Below are 24735 nucleotides of genomic sequence, written 5' to 3'. Positions count from 1 at the left end.
TGTGCAGTAAATGGTTAATACAGCATGCACCATGCATCAGCATTACAGGTACTTTTAAAATGTATTTTTATTACTCCATATTCCTTACTACACATTGACTAACTGCTAATTTCCTCAAAGAAAACACTGAGACTATTTTACGTGTTGTAGAATACTCCTGTTATAAGCTAATTACATATGTATCCATCCATCCATCCATCCCTCCTCAACCCCTTTGCCCCAATTTTGCACATGGGGTTGGGTGTTACTTCAACAGTGACAATCATCTAGAGCCAAGGTCTATACCGCTGTGTGGTTAGCCCTGCCATGGAATTACATATGTATGTACTATTACATTTATTTCAAATTCTGCCTTCAAATAATTAAAATCTTGAATATTATATAAAAGCAAAAAACTTTCTCATTGGTGTCATGCTACATTTGGTAATGCTAGACTGTGTCCCCATGACAACATTTACACATTTTTGTATCTTTTATATCAGCAGCTCACAGAGGTACATGTTTTCAATGGATATATCTCAGTAACTCAAGTACAAGCTGCTTGAGTTCCAAAAACATGTTGTGATTGCTCACAAATGCATATACTTGTGACATGTATCAAGTTAAAAAACAGATAATGATGTCTGGCATATCTCACTCAAGTTGATACCATTACAGTGATCATCAGCACAAGAAGTTTAAAAATGGAGAGAGATAGATCACAGCTTGCTTTGTTCAGGTGCTATACTAACTCAAACAAGAAGAAAAAGGTTATTTTCTTGTTTTTTTTATATTTCTTTTTTTTTTCCATATTTGTGTGAGCATGGGGAAAGTATCTATAGACTATGCCTGTAAAAGTGCCCTCCACATCATGATTTACAAGGATACCACAAAAACAAATATACTGTAGAGTTTAGTGTAGTTTTGTAGTTCGGTTTGCTAAACATATAGCTTTATTTTTAGATATTTCATTTACAAGGTTTAGAGTCTAAACTTAGGGAAACTTGATGCTTCATTATAGATCTGTGGCCTATATAACACAAGTTGCAACATTTTAATTTATTAAATTATAAATTAACCCCTCATTTTTCAACATTCCCACACACAATCACCCACTAAGAAAGGGCAATGAATATCACATTTGTCATACATCCATGTATAAATGAAGTTAATGCTCCACATTTATAAAGAGTATACATTGTTTAGCAGTGATAGTATGTAATTTCTCAAGCATCACAAGCATGTACACCCTCACACAGACACAAACACACTCATGCACATGCATACATGCACACATGCACGCGCGTGCGCACACACACACACACACACACGCACACACACACACACACACACACACACACACACACACACATACACACGCACACATGCAAACGTGCACACACACGCTCACGTGCACATGTGCACACACACACACACACACACACACACACACACACACACAGAATAAATAAGGGCACAGAATATGGCATTTATCGCATACTGATTTATAACTTAATGCTCCACATGTATAAAGATGATGCATTGCTTAGCAGTGACAGTATGCAATTTCTCAAACATGTTAAGTACGTAGACATACACATAGACACACGGATAAATACACACTAAATAAGGGTACAAAATATGGCATTTACAACACATCCTTTTATAAATTAAGATAATGATCTACATACATAAAAAACATGCATTGCTTTGTAGTGGCACTATATCATTTCTCAAGCATCTCAAGCATGTACACAAAGGCGCAGACACACACACACACACACACACACGCACATAAAAAAAGGACAGACTGCTGTGTTGAGTTTAAAATCTTATATTAATTTTCTTGCCAGTACATTAGATCTTGAGTGACTTACCTACATATGTAATGAATATAGTTATGAATAAATATCTAAACTGCAAAAAAGAAATTGGCACAGGAAGAGAGACAAACAGAATGAGACGCTAAGGAGAGGAAAGGTCTACTGCTGATTTGGAATATCATTATGAGCATTCTCTTACCTTCAGCCGTGTAGTAGGCAATGAACCCCCTATAAGGGAATTCATTGTTCTGACCAGATTGAAAAATTACAGTCATTGCATTTGACTGTGTTGTATACTCTGCAAGTGCTGGAAGGGTAGGGCCTTCGAGCCATATGCCAGTACTTCCACAAAGAGTAACTATGTGTTCACTGCCTGACGTGAGCTGTTGAAACAAGCACATTGACATAATTATGTATTCTGCCATGTGAATTCTAACAGTGCATGCATTTATCTAACAATCATAATAGTGATTTTTTTTATGAAAACCTTGGAAAAATCAATTCCAAAGTCTGTGAATAACTGTTAAACTTACTTGGGAAAACTGGATGCAATAAAATGCAACCAGCAATAAATGGCTGCAGAAAAAAAAACTTTTTGATAGGCCATAAATAGCTGTGATGTCAATATGAGACAAAAGATATGATCTCAGCTGTGCTTTGGTAACATTTTATAAAAATTACACACCTGGAAGATTTCACTGTAATTATCTTTAAAGCTAAACAATGAAAATGCATATCAAACTATTGCATTAGAAAAGACAGTGGGCAGGATTCACGAAGGCTTGCATGGAGTGTAAGAGACGTGCAACACTCCATGCAAGCCTCGCGATCCAGGAACAGCCCTAAACTCCGTGTAAGAGACCAGCTAAAATGTCTCTTAGACGGACTGGGCGTGGACATGCTAAATACCTCACTTGCAGCCGAAAGGTATGCAAATGAGGTATATTAGCGATCCACGAAGCAGAAACCAGTCCGTGTAAGAGACGTTTTAGCTGCAGAAATGTACTCAGTTGACAACTGAGTACGTTTCTGCAAATCCCACAATGGAGCCATGTCAGCTCCAAAAAAAGGGTGCATATGACTCAGGCAGCATGCCAATGGCCAAATATGTGGTCATTGGCAATATAACCCGATGCCAAAATATTAAAAATATATTTTTTTCAAAAATGCAGCCCCACGCAAATGGGCTGCGCTGTATAAAACCATAAAAAAGAAGGTTATAAACCCACAAATGTGGGTTTCATGCAATACATGGAATGACAATGCAGGGACCAGCAGACCAAAAACAACATGGCCACCGTGTAGTGGTTGCTAAGGGGGGAAGCTGAGTCTAAGACATGTAACTAAGCATTAGTAGACAATCTCATGTAAATGAGGGTTAGGATACTGAATCTCACGGTCAGATAGCAAATGAGCACAGTCTGAGTAGTGTAAGAGATACATAAGGGGGAGGAATAGAGTAGGAGATAGGTGACATCACAGGGGAGAATGGTAGAAAGAAATGCAGATCATTGGAGGTCAGTGTAACATGACAGATGACAGACACAGATCATGGAAAGTGGTGTGCCACTAGATAAGTCATGGAAAGTCAAGAAATGGAAGGTGTACACTGTTACTTACACCAAAGTTTCTTGCTGGGCGTGCATGCGCACATGTGCACGCCATGAAGTGCGAGTAGGGCAGTGTGCATGCGTGTAAGGCAGACTGAACATGTGGGAGCATGTTGGGAGATGTTTAACACTGTTTGCGCGGGTGTGCACGTGTGTAGGGCAGGCTGAGTATGTTGGAGGCTGTTGGCAGACGTGTAAGAGTGTTTGCACGGGTGTACGCGCATTTTAACCTGAATAAGTAGATTCTGAACCGTGTAAGCACGTGTGCATGCATGTAAGCCACTGTGAGCGTGTTTCTGATGGTATGCACGTTGCTCCCCCCTGAGGAAACAGAGAGGGAAAAGGAAGCAACAGAATTAATAGGAAGCTAGCAGGGATAACTGCTGAAGCTAGCAGGTGAAAACAATTAGAAGTAGGCAATTACACAGGCAGAATAGTAGCCCAGCCCAGCACTTAAAACTCTGCAAAAAGTAGTGCAGGATGTTTCTCTTAAGAGACACTGCAAGACAGGAGTAAGCTAATAGAAGTGAAAACTGAAAAAGCTTAACTCAGAGCAGAAATGTTAGGGGCTGCCATAGCTGTCATAATGAGACATAAGCGACTTGCTGAGGGTGGTGACAATGCAGATGGTGCCAGACAACCCACAGTGAGGAGACGGAGAAGAGTGTACAGGCCCAGGGTCACCTACCACGGGTTACATGAGCTGGAGATAGCAGAGCGCTATAGAGTGGACAGACAGCTCCTGCAGGAAATAGTTGAGCTATGCAGGCCACGCCTCACACACAGAACCAACAGAGGAGAACCCATCCCAGTGGAAACCAAGGTATGTGTTGGCCTAAGAATACTAGCAACAGGTATCTTCCAGACACCAACTGGCGATATGATGGGGATATCACAGGCATCAGCCTCCAGGGTACTGCACCAGTTCCTGGATGCCATGTCAGCACATGTTGGTGATCATGTATATTTCCCCAATGCCTGTGAGGTATTGACCAGCAATATGCGTCTCTTCCAGCAAATAGCGGAATACCCTGAGGCAGTGGGTGCAATAGACTGCACGCACATACGCATCAAAGCACCAGCCGGTGAGCGGGGTAGGGCCTACATTAACCGCAAGGGCTTCCCCTCCATCAATTGCCAGGTCATGTGTGATGCCCAGGGCATAATAATGAATGTGTGTGCTGGCTGCCCTGGGAGTTACCACGATTCCCACATCTGGCATTTGACACAGCTGTACCAGACATTTACCAATGGGGACATCTCACACGGACACATAGTGGGGGATGCAGGTTATGCACTGGAGCCGTGGCTGATGACACCCATCAGAAACGCACACACCTGAACAGGAACGCCATAATGAGGCACATGCACAAACACGTAATGTAATAGAGCGTGTGTTTGGGCTGCTCAAGTCACGGTTCCGGTGTCTGGACACATCTGGTGGAGCCTTGCAGTACACACCAACTACATGTACCCAAATTGTCATGGTATGTGCTATGCTACATAATATGATCTTGCGAAAACAGCTGCAGCAGGACCAGCATAGGGCCGGGCCAAACAGACCCCACCATTGCCAAGGCCATCACAGGCAGAGCGTGACTCAGAGGAGGAACAACCTGAGCCTGCCCCAGTAGGCAGAAGGAGGCATGCCCAGTATGCCCTGGCCTTGGCAAAGAGGCAATGCATAGCACATACACTGGCTCAGTAGGAACCCTGGGAATGATACCCCCTCTGACTCACTCAAATAATAACATGGGTGCCTAAAATGACATGACCTGCTCACAAACATGTACAGGGAAGTGTAATATGCGCATCCGACAGAGGCAGCCCTACAGCACCACCTGAGGCATGAATGCTATGTGTTAAGTAATGTAACACCATGTACTATATGCACACATGAGCACCCTGACTAACATCCACCCTCACCAAGCATGAAGCCACAAAATGATGATGGGATGATCAAGTGCAATAACTGGCTGAAGCAATGCAGTTAGTCAAAGGGGAGCCAATGTGTTTCAGGCTTGGAAGACATGCGGAGCATGACATGATGCACCACCTGCTAGGGGTGGCATGCACCTATCATGCCATGCCCCATGGATACTGGCAATGGCTGTCAGTACCCACAGCATGCCCTGAATAGGTAAGTCTCAAAACACAAACCCACCTTCATAGGTTCCACAAGGGATAGGAACCTAGATGTAATGCTACCCAATGACAGATGTCTAAACAGCAAGATGTGTGCAGTGTAAAAGCACACAGTATGGAGAATGTAGATACCAGTCCTGTAATAGAGAACTGGGTCAAGGCTCACATCAGCACCCTAACACTACCAGGTCACACCTCATACTGTGCTGTACAGCCGCAAAACATGGAACAAGCAACAAAAGGAGGGTGACTAGCAAGAAATGTCAAGGATAACCACACCCCCATGTTGGTACCACAACAAGAAGCAGCATGGATTAGCCATGGTCAAATACCAATGGCTAAAACCGCCTCCCAGTATATAGCCTGCTGCAGACTACTGTCCTAATACCAGGAACTGCACCTGGCCTAAGTCAGAATACATGAATATATCAAGCCCCCCAAACCACATTATATTGCTTGACTGAAAATACCCAGACATACACCGGGAGCATTATACTAGCACCAACACAGTAGTAGAAAATTTCCCAGAATCCATAAACCAAAATGCCCAGGAACAATGTACCACTCCCACAAGAGGGGTAAGCATACTGGATGTGATAATCAGCAACATGGGTACTGGATGGCAAGATGAGAAGTGTATTGCTCACTGGCAAAACCAGACCATAGAGTAATCACACTGGATATACAAATCCTGACCACAGTCCCTGGCCAGAAAACCACAGTGGAAAACATGTGTAAAGCATAGGTTGCAGCCCTCCAAACTGATGTTGAATCCACGAAAGGCCCTGTGCAAGTGCAGAATATGGGACACACCACAGAACATGTTATACAGGCATTCCATGAACACAGCCAGGAATGCTTGGAGTATGCAATCACAAATAACAACAACACACAATGCCATACATGCAGGCTTCTGGCATGCTGGACTCCAGCCATTACCAAACCATGCAAGAGAATGAAGAAGCTACCACATGATAGAGCAAACATAAAAAGGGAAGTAATCACTGACCAGTAATATGGCAATAACATATGTCCACACATACAATCCACTAAGTCCAGCCACAACAAATAGAATCTGTGAATCCAGAGGCAATGTGACACCAGTCCCAAGTACACAGACAACCACAACACCTCCCAATAAATACAAATATATGTGATAGATGCAACCATGTATCCAAACCAGAGGTTGAGCTCCACCAACTCAGTACTGTCAAAACTAGTCAGGAGGAGAAGGTAACCACATACACCACAAACCCAGTCCCACATAGACCTACCACAACTGTAAACCAAACACATAAACACAGACAAATATTCCCGGAGGCCTTAATTACAAACACACCACACCAACAGAAGCCTCCAAAGCAGATCACAAGCAACCACAACCTTCAAACATAACACATGCAACGAATAGTACGCAAACCTGGTGTGCCAAACAGTCACAGGCCAGAAGGAGAAACAACATGCCTGATACAGTCGTAATAGGTGTCTGTATAGGCAGACACACTGCTGTCCCACTCACCAGACTGAACAAGGGAAAGGGTAGAGTAAGCTGCCTGTAGGCTGCCACAAAATGCCACATAACACAAGTACGCAGGTCACCCCAAAGCAAGCAGAAATATGATGCACTCAATGTCCATGCTGGTGTGAATTACCTGAGATGTACCTCCCTGGTCAACATGAAAAGAGACATGGATGGTCCCTCTGAGTATGTACCCCAGGCCAGTATGACACTGGCTGTGTGCAGCATCCAACCCTCACCAAGAATGATGCCACAGTACAAAAACAGAATGCTCATGTTTAACAGCTGGCACAGTTACAGCTGTCAGGCCAAGAGGGTATAATGTCTGTCTGCTTGAGATGTCAAGCATGACAAGCCATGCTGCTGCTCCAGGGATGGCTTGCACCTGTTACCCGTGTGCGTCTGGATACTGGATAAGGCCTTTGCCGCCTCCATAGAGCCGTATGTAGGCAAGGCCAAAAAGACTACCCACCACCCTAGAAAACATAAGTGGTAGGAAGCATAAGGGTGATGCTGACCAATGCCAGATGTGTAAACTGCAATATGCATGCCCCTGAGGCACTTCCCATTATGGAGAACATTGATGTCTGTGCAGTGACAGAAGCCTGCTGCAAGCCTAGTGATAGCACACCAGCACTACTAGGTTATACCACATATCATGTGTTATGGCCCCAACACCTGCACCAAAACATCAAAGGAGGGGGAGTATCCATATGCAGCACAGACACCCATATGGCCAGGTAACTGAAATGCACAAAGCAGCGGAGACCACCCATGTGCACCTAACTGTAGTCAAAACTACTGTACAGTCTGTAGCATGCGACAGACCACACTCTCACACACAAGAACTCCACCCAGACATCCTGAAGACACTGGACAGTATGAATGTCCCACCAAATACCAGACAAGGTACACACAAATTACCACATAGTTGGCAAACCATTATGTATGCAAGGAGTAATCAGGGACCTAGGGACACAGGTCGACAGTAATCTGTCATGTGACACGTCACAATGTCAATGTGACTAGGAAGATTGTCGATATTGGACACCGTATCATGAAAGGATTCACATCTACATCAACAGAGGTCACTCTGCCCCTGTACTGTTCCCTTATCAGACCCATAATCTAGTACAATGACTCATATGGGATGTACCATACGTGACACCTGCAGCGGTTCGGAAGACCTCATAGTTACCCCACCAGCTGGATAAAGGGTGTGAAATATATGTCATATGCTGCCTGGCTGTAGACACCCCAGCTGACTGCAGTCACAGACTGCCTACACAGAGGCATTGTATGTCTGTTGTACAAGGCCATGTCCAACACAGGAGTAATGGACATGCTCCACCACAGGAAATCAAAGCCATTGGAGCTGTGAGAGTCACAGATGTCAGCCTCAACACATAATGAAACAAGATGTGCTGGAGGGACAGATGCATAACCCAGAGGCTCCCCACACCCAGAAACAGGATCCCAATCCATGGTAGGCAGAGCCCCTCACTGACACCCCTCAACAGGAATATTGCCAAGTGGATGGATGGTCGTACATGTATACTGGGGGTCCTCACTGTGTCACGACCAGACAGAGGCACAGTGAAAAAAATTCATAAATGGCCATAATAGAACATAGCAAGGGGTGGTGAAAGACACACACACTCTGGCTAGGCTTACTAATGGCCTAGGGTGTATAGCCTAGTATGAACCCATGAACCTATGAAGATACAAAACATACAGGACACTAAGGATAATCACAAGGCTTACCCAACTGATGGTAGGAACCATGTTGGGCATCCACAGATATGCTCTGAATCACACAGATATTACAAACAACATACCAAACACACACACACATATTGCTAACATACAACCTGTCAGGTGCAGTGCAAACACCCCCCCCCCCAGAGTGCAAAATACCTATCCCAGCAGACTGATGGTCCCCTGACATTGGAGATGCTGAGGTAACAGCCATCATCTGCAAAGCAGAACACACAGCAGCAAAGGTATGTGATGGGGTCCTGTGCTGAAGCCAACATGGACTCCAAGAATAATGGAATGCCAAATCACACTACTGCCCAATGTCAGCCTTACCACAGGATATGTACCCAAAGAGCAGTGTACAACAACAGTGGTCCATCACAACAAAGGTGTTGCCTGAATGGATACTCCAAACTACCACCCCAGGATCCTGACAAGCTTGTTCTGCACAGCTATGGAAAGGATCAGTATGTACCGCAGACAGAAGGCTATTGTGGACCTACTGATACTGGACCCTACACAGTGTGGCTGTCGTAACTGCAGATCCTGCCCCTAAACATGTCTGACCTATTTGAAGCAGTCATTAAGGTCATTGATGAGGGCAATGTGGTCCACACAGCGTAGCTGGACCATGCACATGCTTCTAGACAATACCGTACGAGTTCAGAATGGATATGTTCACCAGCTTAAATATATACCCCTATGTCAGTAGAGGGGTTGCAAACCAGACCAAGGACAGAACTGACATGGTCAGACATGCCGCATCCATGTCAGACTACAAAGCAGATATGAGTGGCATCCCACAAGGCCTGGTCTTGGCCCTCCCCCCGTTCTGTATATATGTCCCATAGGTATAGGCCAACATGGAAGGACTGTGACTGAACATGTATGCAGAGGAGTACAAACAGCCCACCATATCTGACCCCAGCTGACACAAGCAACCCACAAAAGGGTCACCTACAAACAGACAACTGTAGCCATAGCCATGTCAGCAAGCTAATTGCAGAACTGTGTATAGACAACCACCGTGGTATACAGTAAGTGCCCACAAATTACCACACAGGTGTTAACCCGTGACGTACCTAACATGTAATGTGAGACCTGGGTACAAAAGGTGATAAATATCCTGCACTGGACAAACATGTGGCTGCAGTGTTCACAGAAACATATACTGTATACCCACCCAAACATGAAGGTTGGCAGATGTAGATAAGGGGAACTCACTGTGGCTCTGCAGTCATCCTCCATCAGCGTCACAAGTGACTACAATAGCCCCTGTGGGATATACTGCAGCAGACACCTCCATCAACTGTAAAGTCCACAACAGTACCCCACCAGGAGTAGCAAAGAGCATGAACAGATGCCATGTGTTGCCTCAGTAAACAAACTGCAGCTCCACACACTGCCATACTGCCCAGCTACAGGCAAGTTGTGCCTGATGTATGAAGCCATGTCCAACCTGGAATGAATGAACATGTTGCACCTTGTACAATCTGAATGGCAGTGAGCTATGCACATGAGAGACCTGAACCCCAGCACTGACATACATAGGACAAGCTGTACAGAATGATCCATAACACAGAAGGCACCCCCACTCTTCAGTAAACTCTTGGTACAGGTCAGCCAGAGAGTCACATATCGACACCCCTCAAGAGGAATCCTGATGAGTGGATGGGAGATGGTATGCTAACCCTGGGTATCACTGTTATGTCAGAGGTAGGCGGAGGCACAGTATACTAACCATGACATATGTCATGGCAAACTCCAGTTACAATGTGTGTTGAAGGACAAACACACCCTGTGACTAGCATCAGAAATGGCCTAGGGAACATTGCTAGTGTTTGCCAATGTCCAACCATGTTGTGGAATACACTAGCAATGTTGGACAAGCCTGGTGTAGGTAGTCCATATCTGAACATAATGCAACATGGTCATATGTGCACAACTGGCCCCTACACAGTCTGTTGTGCTCACTATGGAGATGTCAAGCAGTCATAGGACTAAAGCCCAGGATACTGTCCACCACAGTGAAAGTACTGAACCAGTACACTATACGGTACTACAGTGTTAGGTCATTATGAAAGTATGTTGAGAACTGTCTGCAAAGTATCCCATGCAATCCCTGCAGGCACAGTATAATCCCTGTTGTGGCAGACACGAAGCAGTTGGCCAGTTAGTACACAACATGACACCCAACACACAACCATAAATGTGAGATATTGTTGAAGTTCACACACCCAAATATGTGGTGGACTTCAGAGTGCAACATATGGAAAGCTCACACTGGGCATGCTCGCACACTTTGATAAATGAGGCATATGTCAGACAACATGCCATGGAAAGGCTGAACTGGGCATGCTCACACACTTAGGCCATATCTCCGTTTAGCAGTTGGCCACACATATCTGGTATTTGTACATGTCAGTCCAGGAACCAACCACAACACAGCAATCTGCCCAGTGCACACAGTAAATGACTACAGAGACATAAGTGATATAGTGGATCGCCATCATATGCAAACATCTTCCACAGATACACAAGTTGGTCATAGGAACAGGGAATGCTATGGCAATAAAGACCTGCAAACAGTAGAACAGCACAACAAATATTGTTCATCTGACAATTGAACATATGGGTGTAGAGGTCAATACTAGGCTTGTTGCCCTAGGGAGTGACAGCTCAGCCAGAGTGTGCTTGGCATCTGCATCCCCAGGACAGTAGGCTACTGTGCTACTGTAAAGTAGGTCACAGAAGGCAACATGTGAGGCTAGTGAGCTGTGCCTCTGTCAAGCAGGGGCACCATGGAGGTCCCAGGGATTGAATGTGCTAAGCCACAGCCATGTTGTCGGTGTGTGCTGGGAGAGGGTTGCTGAGGATCTCTGACAGTAGGTGTCCATCAATAACAGACTGAGGGGAGCCCTATCTGCATTCTCTGGATGATTCCACTGTCAACGCTGTGTTGTAATGAGTATGTGTGAATGAAGTGCCATGCCAGAACTGTTCACAGATGTCCTCCCTCTGTGGGCTACAGCTCTGCAATGTATTAGGTCACTCTGTCTGTTGTACAGCGCATATATGGCTGGTGTACAGCTGACAGGTGTCTTGTTGTGGAGCAGTCATGGGTATATGTGGGATAGCATGATCAATGCAAACCATACACATGCTCATAGAATGCAATTGTCAAGGATTATGCTGAGTGGCCAGTATAGTCTCCCAGCATGGGTCCTCTGAAGTCGTCCACCCCAGTCTTCACAAGTGTAGAGTCTGCTTGTGCTAAATACAGTTTTTGTGCAGTGACAACCTTGCCTGGGGGTGGAGATGGGATATGGATGTCCAGGGAAAGGTGGGTATGGTCAGATATCAACAATGGTGGTCTACCTCTGGTGTGGAACAGTGAGTACCCATGTTGCAGATGGACAGGTGCAATATGTATTCCCCCATGTAGCTGTGGTGTGTGGTTCTGCCATAGCACATGGACCCACAAATTGTAGTGGCTGTAGGGTAAAGTGGTAGAGGCCTGAGTAGTTCTCACACACAATATGCCTGTACCTGATGTTAACAACTGGAATGGTGTATGTGAACACCTGCATATCCTGGCACTGTTCCCAGGGAAGCTAAGTGTGTGTCCTGGATGTGGGTGTGGTGTTCTGGACTGGTTGTGTTGTGTGTTACAGGTCCTGTGGTCCCAAAGCATGGTATAGAACATAACCTGCCAGTGCAATGTGCATATCTGACCCTGACGTAGGTGGCTGCAAATGCATATATATGCTATCCCCCACCTGACAGGTAGTACTACATGTACATACCTCTGTAGAAATAAAGATGTTAGCACCCTATAAATACTGCAGGTGCAGAAAAGATTCCCAGTAATTCGGATAGTGCGATTTGCTAATGCGTCTCCCTCAAGTGCTATAATATAGTTAGGTAGGGGTTCGAATCCTGCAAATGCTCAGTGTGAGTGGGGTTTGTGTGTGTGAGAGGAAAATGTCCATTTTGGCAACTGGGAAAACACACTACAGGATGCACATTCCCCTTTCTAAACACTGATGATGTCAGCACCCTATAAGTACAGCAGGAGAAGGAAAACCTCCCACTAATGTGAATAGCGCTCTCTGCTAATGCGTCCGTCTCGAATGTCATAACATAGTTAGGTAGGGGTTTGAATCCTATATATGCTCAGTGTGTGTTGAGGGGGTTAGTGTGTGTTCAAGACTGTATGAAAGAAGTATCCGTTTTGCCAACTAGGAGAATACACTACAGGATGCACATTCCCCTTTCTAAACACTGATGATGTCAGCACCCTATAAGTGCAGCAGGAGAAGGGAATCCTCCCAGTAATGCGAATAGCGCGCTCCGCTAATGCGTCCGTCTCAAGTGTCATAACATAGTTAGGTAGGGATTTGAATCCTGTACATGCTCAGTGTGTGTGGAGGGGGTTAGTGTGTGTTCAAGACTGTATGAAAGAAATATCCCTTTTGCCAACTAGGAGAAGACACTACAGGATGCACATTCCCCTTTCTAAACACTGATGATGTCAGCACCCTATAAGTACAGCAGGAGAAGGGAAGCCCCCCCCCCCAAGTAATGCGAATAGCGCACTCTGCTAATGCGTCCGACTCGAGTGTCATAATATAGTTAGGTAGTGGTTTGAATCCTGCAAGTGTGTGTGTTTGGATGAGAGGGGTTAGTGTGTGTGCAATTTTGTGTGAGGGAAATGTCCCTTTTGGCAACTGGGAGAACACACTACAGGATGCACATTCCCCTTTCTAAACACAGATGATGTCAGCACCCTAAAATTCAGCAGGAGAAGGAAAGCCTTCCAGTAATGCGAATAGCGCACTCTACTAATGCATCCGTCTCAAGTGTCAGAACATAGTTAGGTAGGGGTTTGAATCATGCAAATGCTCAGTGTGTGTGGAGGGAGCTAGTGTGTGTGTAAGTCTGTATGAAGGAAATATCCCTTTTGGCAACTAGGAGAACACACAACAGGATGCACATTCCCCTTTCTAAACACTGATGATGTCAGCACCCTATAAGTACAGCAGGAGAAGGGGAACCTCCCAGTAATTCAAATAGCGCACTCCGCTAATGCGTCTCTCCCGAGTGTCATACTATAGTTAGGTAGGAGTTTGAAACCTGTAAATGGCATGTGTGTGTGTTTGGATGTGGGGACTCTGTGTATGTGCAATTCTGTATGAAAAACATGTGCTTTTTTGAAATCAGGGGATCACACTACACAATGCACATTACCCTTTCCAAACAGTGATGATGACAGCACCCTATACATACAGCTGGAGAACCGACATCGGCCAGTACTCAGAATTGTGCAACCTGCTACAGCGTCACTCTCAAGTGCCATAACATATTTAGGTAGGGGTTTGAAAGCTGCAAGTGTGTGTGTGTTTGGATGTGGGGAGTTTGTGTGTGCATTTCCGTATGAAAAACATGTTAGTTTTGGCAATCAGGAGATCACACTACCTGATGCACATTACCCTTTCAAAATACTGATGATGTCAGCACCCTATAAGTACAGCCAGAGAAGAGGAACTATCTAGTAATCCGAATAGTGCGCTTTGCTAATGCGTCTCTCATGTGTCGTGACTTAGTTAGGTAGGGGAATGAATCCTGCAAATGGCAAGTGTACGTGTGTGTGTGTGTGGGGGTAGTAGGGTGTGTGTAAATGCAAGTGTGAGAGAACAGATCCTTTTGGCAAATACTACAATACACCAGATGCTGTATATTCCCCCAGTAAACACAGGGGATGTCACCACACTATCAGCACAGCCAAACAGGGCTAGTTGGCTAGTAATGCCAATAGTGCGGTCTGCTACTGTGTCTATTGCCATTGTCAGAGTACAGATAGGTATGTTTTGGTAACCCGCAACTGCCACGTGTGGTTGTGTCACACATTATGACCTTGTGTGGGTCTTTGTACATAACAACGCATGCCATTGCCTAAACCAGCAATGGCATTGCACACATGATGTATGTGTGTGACACATACACATAAATACCTGTGACCTGCAGTAGTTACCATGTCTGACACATGCCTCGAGTGGATAAATGGTATTTGCAATGGATACCAATATGACTGTGTCTTACTGTGCAGGGTCCGCATGCGGTATGTGTCTATACAGTGTGGGTGTATATGGTAAAATGCCTACAGCAGGAGATACACATCTGGTCTGGGCCATATAGTGTACATGTAGTTGATGTACAGGTGCTGCATGTTCCCACCTGTTGTGGTAGTGGTAACATGTCATTCCACTGCAATTCAGTGACCACATGCTGTGAACCCTTCAACTAGTGTGTTGTAGCTACAGTAATGCTCATGCACAATGTTTGGCTGGATGCAGTCCAGCCATATAAAGACAGTTCTTGAGACTGTCATATTGCCAGTGTTGTTATGGAGGATAGGTGGTCTTCCTGTCTATGGGAGGGTTGTGTGTGCCAGGCTATGAACCAGATGGCAGTCTGACACACTGTTAGCTGCACATGATTAGGCCCTGATGCTTTGTGATGTGCCAACAACCTGGAGGTGTGTGTATCTGTGGTGCCTTGGGATACCACCCCTGTCCATGTGTGTTACATGTGTAGGGGACGACAGGCATGGTATGGGCATAACCTGTCAGTGATGGGTAACACCTGTGAGCCATGAATCAGGAATCTGGTACTGCACAGACATTGCAGTTCACCGTGCTGAGGACAGTGTCCGGTGCATGCATCTTGCGGTGTACACTGCTGTTGTTGTGTAGCAGCACTGTTAGTGTCCTAACCAGTGTGATACCCATGGAGGTGGCTATGTAAACCGTGTCCTGCAGCATAAGGCAGTATGTGTGTATCAAGGAGCTTTGCCAATATACATCGGGCCATGGGTGTCACGTGCAAGATGACCCTTGCACATCATTGTGGCTTTCCTAGCATGTAAGCACATGTTGACAGCCAACGGATACCCTATGAATGACATTGGAGACTAAGCATAATGTAGAGATACAACACCCTTCCCACATATAGTGGTAGCATACCTGGTGAGGGTATGTTGGCAACCAAGATCAGGCTCATACTGCCCTGTGCCACATGCTGATAGATCCATTCTATGTTCCCTATCATGTAGTCAAGGGAGGTATGTCTCAGGTCAGCCATACTGGCATGGTCAATGAGTGAGTCATATGTGTCCATGCCTCTCACTGACCTGTATGCATGTGTTCTGTGGTGGACCATAGTGCCCCTGAGGCATATCACTGTGACCTTCCCCAGATACAGCCTGTTGAGCAGGACCCCAGTGCAGCACGCAAGACAGGTACCTGACACGTCTGTAGCAGGTGTGTTGTGTAGCCCTACAGGCTGTGAGTGTGTGGCACACGGGATGTGTGTGCCATGTGTGGCATGTGCTCTGTTCCGATGGAACATATGCCTGTGTGCCAGCTGCGGAGGTGTGTGATGCTCAGGCAGGATGCTATTCTGAGTCCCCACGTATGCCCCAGTGTGTTCAGCATGCTGTCAGTGCGTGTCAATGTCTGACTTGTATTGTAGTCACTGTAATATATGTTATTTATTTATTTATTTATCTTACATTTGTTGACCGGGATAGTCCGACTGGATGCATGTCCATTTTCAGCGGAGGCCTGGGGAAAAGCTCAAGGGTAAGCAGATACAGCATTACATAATACCAGCATTACATATTACAAACAGATTATTTACAGAGATTACATAAGTAAGCAAGTTAAACATGTTCCACAGGTTAAAGTTAGTCCTGAGCACAAGTCAGGATTAAATTAAATTACACAGTAAACTGGTTAACAGATTTTACACATTCAAGTTAGCCAGGCTTGATACATTGACATAGCCAGTTAAGTGACAAATGTTGTTTGAGTCTAGTGTTAAATTGACCTAAGGTGGAAAGTAAGGTAATATCAGCTGGAAGTGAGTTCCAGGATCTACTTACAGAGTTTGCAAAGACAGAATCACCGGCTGTGTTATTAAATTTGCTAGTCTGAATTAGTAGTTTGTTAGAGGATCGAAGTGGTCTAGGATTGTTATAGGGGGTGATAATATTTGAAGTGCAGGAGTATTGTCTGGATTATAGAGGATTTTATAGGCCATAATCAGTTGGTTATACTGTATTAGGCTGGGTAGTTCAAGCCAACCAAGCTGATTTAGATTGATGCAATGATGTGTCCTAAAAGGCAGCCCAGTGGCAAACCTGGCAATGTGGTTGTAGCAAATTGAGTGTTTGTTAAGGACAGTCTTGTTCATATTCGAGAGTAGAGGGGATGCATACAGAAGGGTTGAAAGAAGGTTTGAGCGAGCTATGGCAATTTTAGCTGGAGGGGTTAGGAAGGCTTTTATTCTGTAAAGTGACCCTAGTTTTTTATTGATGGTTTTGATAATTTGGTTAACATGTAGGTCACATTTGAGATTATTGTCTATGATGACACCTAATAGTTTCGTAGATGGGTCAGGGGAGATTATTGTGCCATCATTTGATGTTATGGTAAAGGTGAAAGCGGTAGACCTACGTGTTGGTGAAATAACAGCAGTTTAGTTTTTTTGGGATTTAGGATCAGATGATGTTCAGAAAGCCAGTTTTCTATTGTATTAAAGGTGGTCTGGGTAGCCGACCATAACTCTACTGGAGATGTGGCTGAGCAAATCAGAGTAGAGTCATCAGCATATTGGATACAGCTGACTTTTGGGATGACAGTATAAAGGTCGTTAATGAAGATGGAGAACAGCAAGGGCCCTAGTATAGAGCCTTGTGGTACTCTGAGGGTGTTGGATAGAAGGTTAGAGAGTTTGTTCTGCCAGAGGCCAGCCTGCTGTCGACCATGCAGGTAGGATTGAAACCATTGGAAGGCTCCAGTATCTAGACAGAATGTTTGCAGGGTGTGGATTACAAGTTGGTGATCAACCATATCGTATGCCTTGGAAAGATCCAAAAAGAGGGCTGAGGATATATAATTAGTGTTGCAAGTATGGTGTATGGTGTTAGTAAAGGCTAGGAGGCCTGAAGTAGTTTTGTGATGAAGATGGAAGCCATGTTGAGTGTCTGCCATAAGGCGATTTTGGATTAGGTGGTGCATGAATTGTCTATGAATAAAGTTTCCATAATCTTTGCAAGTGGAGAGAGTATAGCTATTGGCCTATAATTGGAGAATTCAGTAGAGCTGCCTCCTTTGTGAAGTGGGATTACATAGGATATTTTCCAGATGGTGGGAAATTTAGACTCTACCATGGTTCGTTTGATTAGTTTTGAGACGGGGTAAGCAATAGCATCAGCTGATTTTTGTAGGTACTCGGCAGGGAGTTGATCAGCAGAAAGTGTAGTGGGTTTTACTTTTTCAATCAAGGTACGGATAAGTGAAGTGGTGACTGGTTGGAAGCTGAACGCAAGTAGGTTTCTAGGGGTGCTACTTTCAGGACCAGGGGAGCAAGAGGTAGATGGCTAGCTAGGGCTTGAAATGTCTCAGTAAAGAATTGGTCAAAACTATCAGAAACATCTTCAGGGGTTTTACCAATAGTAGCAGCAGGGATTGGGGTTGAAGTTTGTCCAGGATGTAGTATATATGACATGCCACCTGACAGGGTATGGCATTACTGGGTTCAGAGAGCTCAGTCCCCAGATTGGCTGTGTGGTGGCATCCCACACATGTGTTGTACGTTCCTGGCCAAGGGTGATGGCTGACTGCATACATGTGGCAGCTGTGACATTGCCACATGACTCACATAAACCACAACTGGACCATAGAGGTGATTCACAGGTTACCTTTGCACATGCTACCCTAGTAGTGTGATTGCCATGGTGAGTACCAACACATAGGGCCAATGGGGAACAACATACTGAAGGTGTGTATGTGTGGGTGTACTGCTACTGTTTCATAGCACTGGCATATATGACTGCACACGTGGGTAAATGCCAGGTAAGACATGTGCAATGTGTCACAGGCAACGTACATGCGTACAGGACAGACAGTGACGCTCTGTCATGTGTAAAGTTGACATACGTATCGTACGCTATGCAGATGTCACTAGGAGTCTACAGAAGCACTGTAACTCTGCATTGCAGGTGTAAGCAGTGTTCCAGGGAACCCCAAGTGAACATGCATGCAAACAAAGCTACAGTAAGCAGGGCTAGAAGTAGTGCATTGTACAACAAAGAAGGGGTAACAATAACAGTAAGTAACAATGCAAATATGTAGGCACTATCAACATGTACCCAGGAATACACAGCGCAGATGCCCATGGTAGAACTGATATTATGTCATAGTTATTTGTGATTTGGATTACATTGGTACTGCACATATATCTACATGCGCAAACATCCACATTGCATAGTCGTTGTGGGCAACTTGACACCATTACTGTACATGTCCACCATTGCATATCACTACTTGCATTAGCTTCCCCCCTGTGCTACCCATGTATGCGGCTATCTGTTGACAACCTTACCACCGGCATGCAATTATGTGCAGCTATTACACTTTGGTATGTACTATGGGTGCAGATAACAATTCAGGACATTCATACAGTTACTGCAGCAGGCATGCTGGGATATACACACAGTCATAGCAGCACACTGTACTGTTACCAACATGATACTACTAATACACTTCTATGTAGTCACCCTGTGCATCAGCAACGTGTTTACCTGTTCCCGCAATGATGTTGGAGATTGCAGGAGGTGGCACAGTGTCATCATATGCACAGGGTGTGAATTAGGTATGCCTGAGTCAGCCACTGATACCACCAATTGACATGTGTGTGTATGTGTGTTGGTGAGGGGCAGCAGTACAGGGTGGGGCAGTGTTGGTGCAGTGTGTGCCTGTATGTGGTCACCCTAGGTGTTAACATTTCGCATGTGTGTATGCACGCACACAGTTCCACCTCATGGCTGCCATATACAGGGGTTTGTGGACAGCCACAGACTGCACCTGGCAGGTCATACAGATCAGTGTCTGTGGGCACGGACACGGTACCTGTGCCTGGCAGGGGTGCTACGGACCGTATCCAGTACTAAGCCAGACTGGGTACTGTCATCAGAAGCGGGAGTGTGTTGACTGGACACAGGTCCCTGTTGGGACTGTCCAGAGCCACATGCACATGGTCTCCTGGGGTGTTCCGATGCTGGGGCTGCTGCTGGCACTATGGGGGCATGCGCGGGCCTGTTGTCATCTGCGCCAACTGCCAGCTGCTGCTGTTGCCGGCATACAGCCACGTCAATGCCGCAAACGCCCACCATTGCCCTGGCTCATGGACATTTGGTTGTGGAACTGCTGTAATAGGTCCCCACAATGTCTGTCTATGACTTCGGTGAAATTACGGATAGCATCCGCAATGTCACGCATACTGTCTGTCATGGCTGTGCGACATGTTCTCAGCTCCCTCAGACCCTGTCTGGTGTACCTTTCCATACGCGACTGTGCCTGCATGACAGTCCGAAACATAGCTGAGGTTGACAGACCTCTTTGGGCATGTCGGCCAGAGGCAGTACGCCCACGGGTGCTCCCACGAGAACCTATGGGCAACTGTCTGTGTGGTACCATCGGAGGACCTTGCCCATGGCTGCTGTGTGGGGACTCATGTGCCACAGGTACCACATTACCCTGGTCTATGCCCACTGTATCCTGTCCATCACCTAGGGACAATGGTGACAAAGGATGTACTGGCAGGATGACTGTGCGCAATGATGGGGTTGACAGCTATGTACTGTCAATTGGCTGACCAATGGCAGACCCTGACACACCTTCCTGTACCATTACACAAATATCATCATTACCAGTACCAGTGGCACAAGATTCAGGTTCCCTGCTGCAGGTCACCAGAGCAGCACCAGAACCTGTGGGAGGAAGACAGGAAACACAGTTTACAGTCTCCAGACATTGTTACCAGTGATGCACTTCTGCACACATGCACACATGCACACATGGAGACATGCACACATGGACACAGGCACACATGCACACATGGACACAGGCACACATGCAGACATGCACACGTGGACACATGCACACATGCACACAGGCACACATGCACACATGCGCACATGCAGACATGTACACGTGGACACATGCACACTTGCACACATGCACACATGCACACATGGACACATGCACACATGCACACATGCACACGTGGACACATGCACACATGCACACATGCACACATGGACACATGCACACATGCACACATGGACACAGGCACACATGCACACATGAACACAGGCACACATGCAGACATGCACACGTGGACACATGCACACATGCACACATGCACACAGGCACACATGCGCACATGCAGACATGCACACATGGACACATGTACACGTGGACACATGCACACTTGCACACATGCACACGTGGACACATGCACACATGAACACATGCACACGTGGACACAGGCACACATGCACACATGCACACGTGGACACAGGCACACATGCACACATGCACACATGCACACGTGGACACAGGCACACATGCACACATGCACACATGCACACATGGGCACAGGCACACTTGCACACATGCACGCATGCACAACCCGCAGTATACACACAGAGCCCTACTGAGTTACACTACTGTTACTAGCATTATCAGGACTATTATAGGTTATGTTAAACACACTCACCAGCATGGATGGCCTGCCTTGCTGTAACCCCAGAGGGACCTGCAGAAATGATGAGATTAATGTCAGTGGGCACAGCTGTGCCATTGATATTGCATATGATACAGTGCAGTAATACACCAGTTGCCTTTCACACGTCAGCTGCTGATATTGCCAGTATCACACATGCACAATTACATACTATGATGACAGATACATACCATGGACACACCTTACACATGCATAAACTAACAGTGTACAGAACAGTCAAGTGTACATATGGCATATTACCTGCATGCTCCATGTCGTGCTGCTGTATGGATCCAGCCTCCATCATGATGCAGGTGTGCTGCTGTTGCTGTTCCAGGGCTGGAGCCACAACACTTAGGAGTAGCCCCTCCAGTCTGATGAGGGGGGATGTGTGGCCACCCCACCTCCTGTGGCAACCTGTTGCCTGTGGATATCTGATGCATGCTGACGGACACTTCGGATTAAATCACTGCAGTGATGTCGTACCTGCTCATATGTCCTATTATGCGTGCCAATATCATTTACCCTACGGACAAGGTCTTGCCACAGTGCAGCCCTCTCCTGCTGATTCTGACTGGTGCGGGAAAACAGGCTGTCATACTCCCGTACCAGGCTCTGGTGGATCTCCTCATCTTCTGCTGCAGAGTAGGCAGGATTACGCTGATGCACCATCTCCCTGGAAGAGAACACAAACAGGATATCAGCAGACTATGTCAGCAATATATGGCACACATACTATACATGATACTCATGTGTAGTGATATACTACTACTCCCATGTGTTGCATGTGTGTGTGTCCTGGTGGATACACAGGTACATGGCCAGATATCAGTGCTCAGCCAACACCTGTGCAACAATACCTGCCACATTCCACACAACAAAGTAGCATGCCCCATCGGTCAGCACACACTGACAGGTCCAATGCACAACCTCACTCTGGGGGTTCATCCCAAGGTACTGTATGTGGGACGCCATCCACTAGTGATAAGTGGACACAAGTTACTCGGCCTGGATATACATATCCCACCACCACCACCAGCACAGTAGACTACTTTGATATGTATGTGATTAGACAGTTATTCACTTGTTAGGACTGAGATGGTATCCATGCAGCACACTGGGCCAGTGGAAGCCACAACCCACACTGCTGACCCCTTTGCAAATGCTTACCACGGACATGCCACAGATTGCATGGAACTTGCACACACATTTCTAACCCAGACCCTATGCACAAAGGTTAGGCATCCTGTCCGGTGGACCCCAGACAGAGGCAGATTGTATAACAATAGCAGGAGGCTACTGCAGGACAGAGCAGATTCACATTAAGGGAAGGCATCTGTGGTCAGCACTGGTACTACGCTACGGTCCCTCATAACAACGGTCACGGCCTACTCTGGGAGGGAAATGGCCACAAACACTATGGATGACCACAAGGCCTTCTTCAGTTATGTTACACATATGTACCAAATGCCTCAGATATGGTCTGTGTTAATACACACCTACTTAACATTCACCAAACACACAGATATTGGCAACAGTCTTGCAGACAGGTTCGGTGCATGTCCCCCCTCCTTCTCCCCCACCAGTTGAAATAGTTATCAAAGCTGTATGTAACCTCCCTATCATCTCACCTGTCCAGGTGCGGGCCGCCCTCAGCAGAGCAGAACACACAGCATCACTGTGGCCTCATGGTATCCCTGGATGTGTGCTACCTGCACTCCAAGAGGACATACAACCGCATATAACACTGATAATTTATCTTGGCTGTACTACAGGATATGTACCTGGACAGTGGCATACAGCGACAGTGGTCCCACACCACTAAGGAGGCACCTTGACTGACCCTGGGAACTACCACATCATATGCATAACCGGCCTGGTCTGCTAAGCCATGGAATTATGCAGTATGGGATGCATATGCAGTGATATCGGGTACCTGCAGACACTTGTTCCCAGCCAGTGTGCCTTTGTGATGGGCTGATCCTGCCTTTTGAACCTGGCTGACCTTTCAAAGCAGTCACTACAGCCACTTCTGAGGGCAACGCACAGACAACTGCTGCCAGGATCATGGCCTAACACTGATTGACATGTAATGTATATTCATCCCCTTTTGGTGGAACTACGTACACACAACATATCACATGGACATACCTATAGATACAAACCTATGACACATTTGGAGGGTTCACAGTATGCACACTAATAACTTGCTACTTTGCATTACCTGTGTTTGTCGCAGCTGTTTGCATTACCACTGCTTCTGATTCCTGCTGCTACTGTCACTGCTGACAGCTTAGAGTCACAGAGTCACAGTGTGTGGGGTGTTTTTTTTTTTTTTCTCTCTCTCTCAGTTTTCTCTCTCCATCTGTCTGCTTCCAGACAGTGCAATGAATGTATTGCATGTGTGGAGTGTTAGTACAGGATTCTTTTGTAGGTATCTGCATAGGTCCATCTGATGGCCTCTGCACCAATTGTAAGCCAGCATTTGCTAATTGCATACAGCCAGTTGTGTACAGATTGCAGTTCACACTGTGATTTCAGGTCAGTGCTATAAAAGGGTATGTGAGATAGGCGTTGCCCTTTCAGATTGTAAGGGCGGGGACCATGCTGGTATGCTGTGGACACTGTTCTGTGAGTGTAAAGATTAGTATCTCTCTCATGATTCAGGCTGTGTTGTAGATTCACATTTCTCCATTCCTCTCTCCTGTTCCCTATAGTAAGTGTGTATGCACAATGACACCTACAACTATATATAGATATTTATATATATATATATATATATATATATATATATATATGTACATATACATACATTTATATATGTACATTAACTGACATTATTACCTACAAGCTAACAACTAGCATGGCTGTTTCTGTTCACACACTACTATTATGGGAATCCAGTAGTTTTGACAGTAATTCTACATGACATGCTTTGGGTACTACACATCCTATATTCCCTTTACATTCATCCCTACTATTACATGTTATATTTATTTTAGCACAATGTTCTTGTATAAGAGTCATGGCTTAGTGTTAGGTCATACAGACTACTGTTTCCAAGGTCCTGGGTTCGGGACTGACAGTGGGATTTTATTTTGCTTTTGAACTGAGTACGGGACCTGTCAATCAAAGTGACTAAGGCACTTTTAAGCAGTTGTAACCGGGTTAGCGCTGGTTTGCTGAGCTCACGATATGCACTGGCGGTTAGCTCACGCACAAACGCACACCCGCTTACAACCGCTTAACAGTGCTTACTCTGGTGCAC

At 45.7% G+C, this 24735-nt stretch overlaps 1 protein-coding gene across 2 annotated transcripts in view; it reads right to left on the bottom strand.

Annotated features, from left to right (window-relative positions):
- The window catches only part of LOC122808712 (complement C1r subcomponent-like), a 252509-nt gene that overhangs the window by 173989 nt on the left and 53785 nt on the right, over positions 1–24735 (bottom strand). For both annotated transcript variants that reach the window (XM_044079700.1, XM_044079701.1), the window contains exon 3: positions 2002–2185. In XM_044079700.1, the coding sequence (XP_043935635.1) occupies positions 2002–2185 (184 nt within the window). The remainder of the gene's footprint in view (positions 1–2001; positions 2186–24735) is intronic.

This window comes from Protopterus annectens, chromosome 8.part0 (assembly GCF_019279795.1).
Source record: "Protopterus annectens isolate FY-2018-M chromosome 8.part0, PAN1.0, whole genome shotgun sequence".
In the NCBI taxonomy this organism is placed as follows: Eukaryota; Metazoa; Chordata; order Ceratodontiformes; family Protopteridae; genus Protopterus; species Protopterus annectens.
Note: the sequence above shows the minus strand (reverse complement) of the source record. Positions and strands in the feature narration are given on the sequence as shown.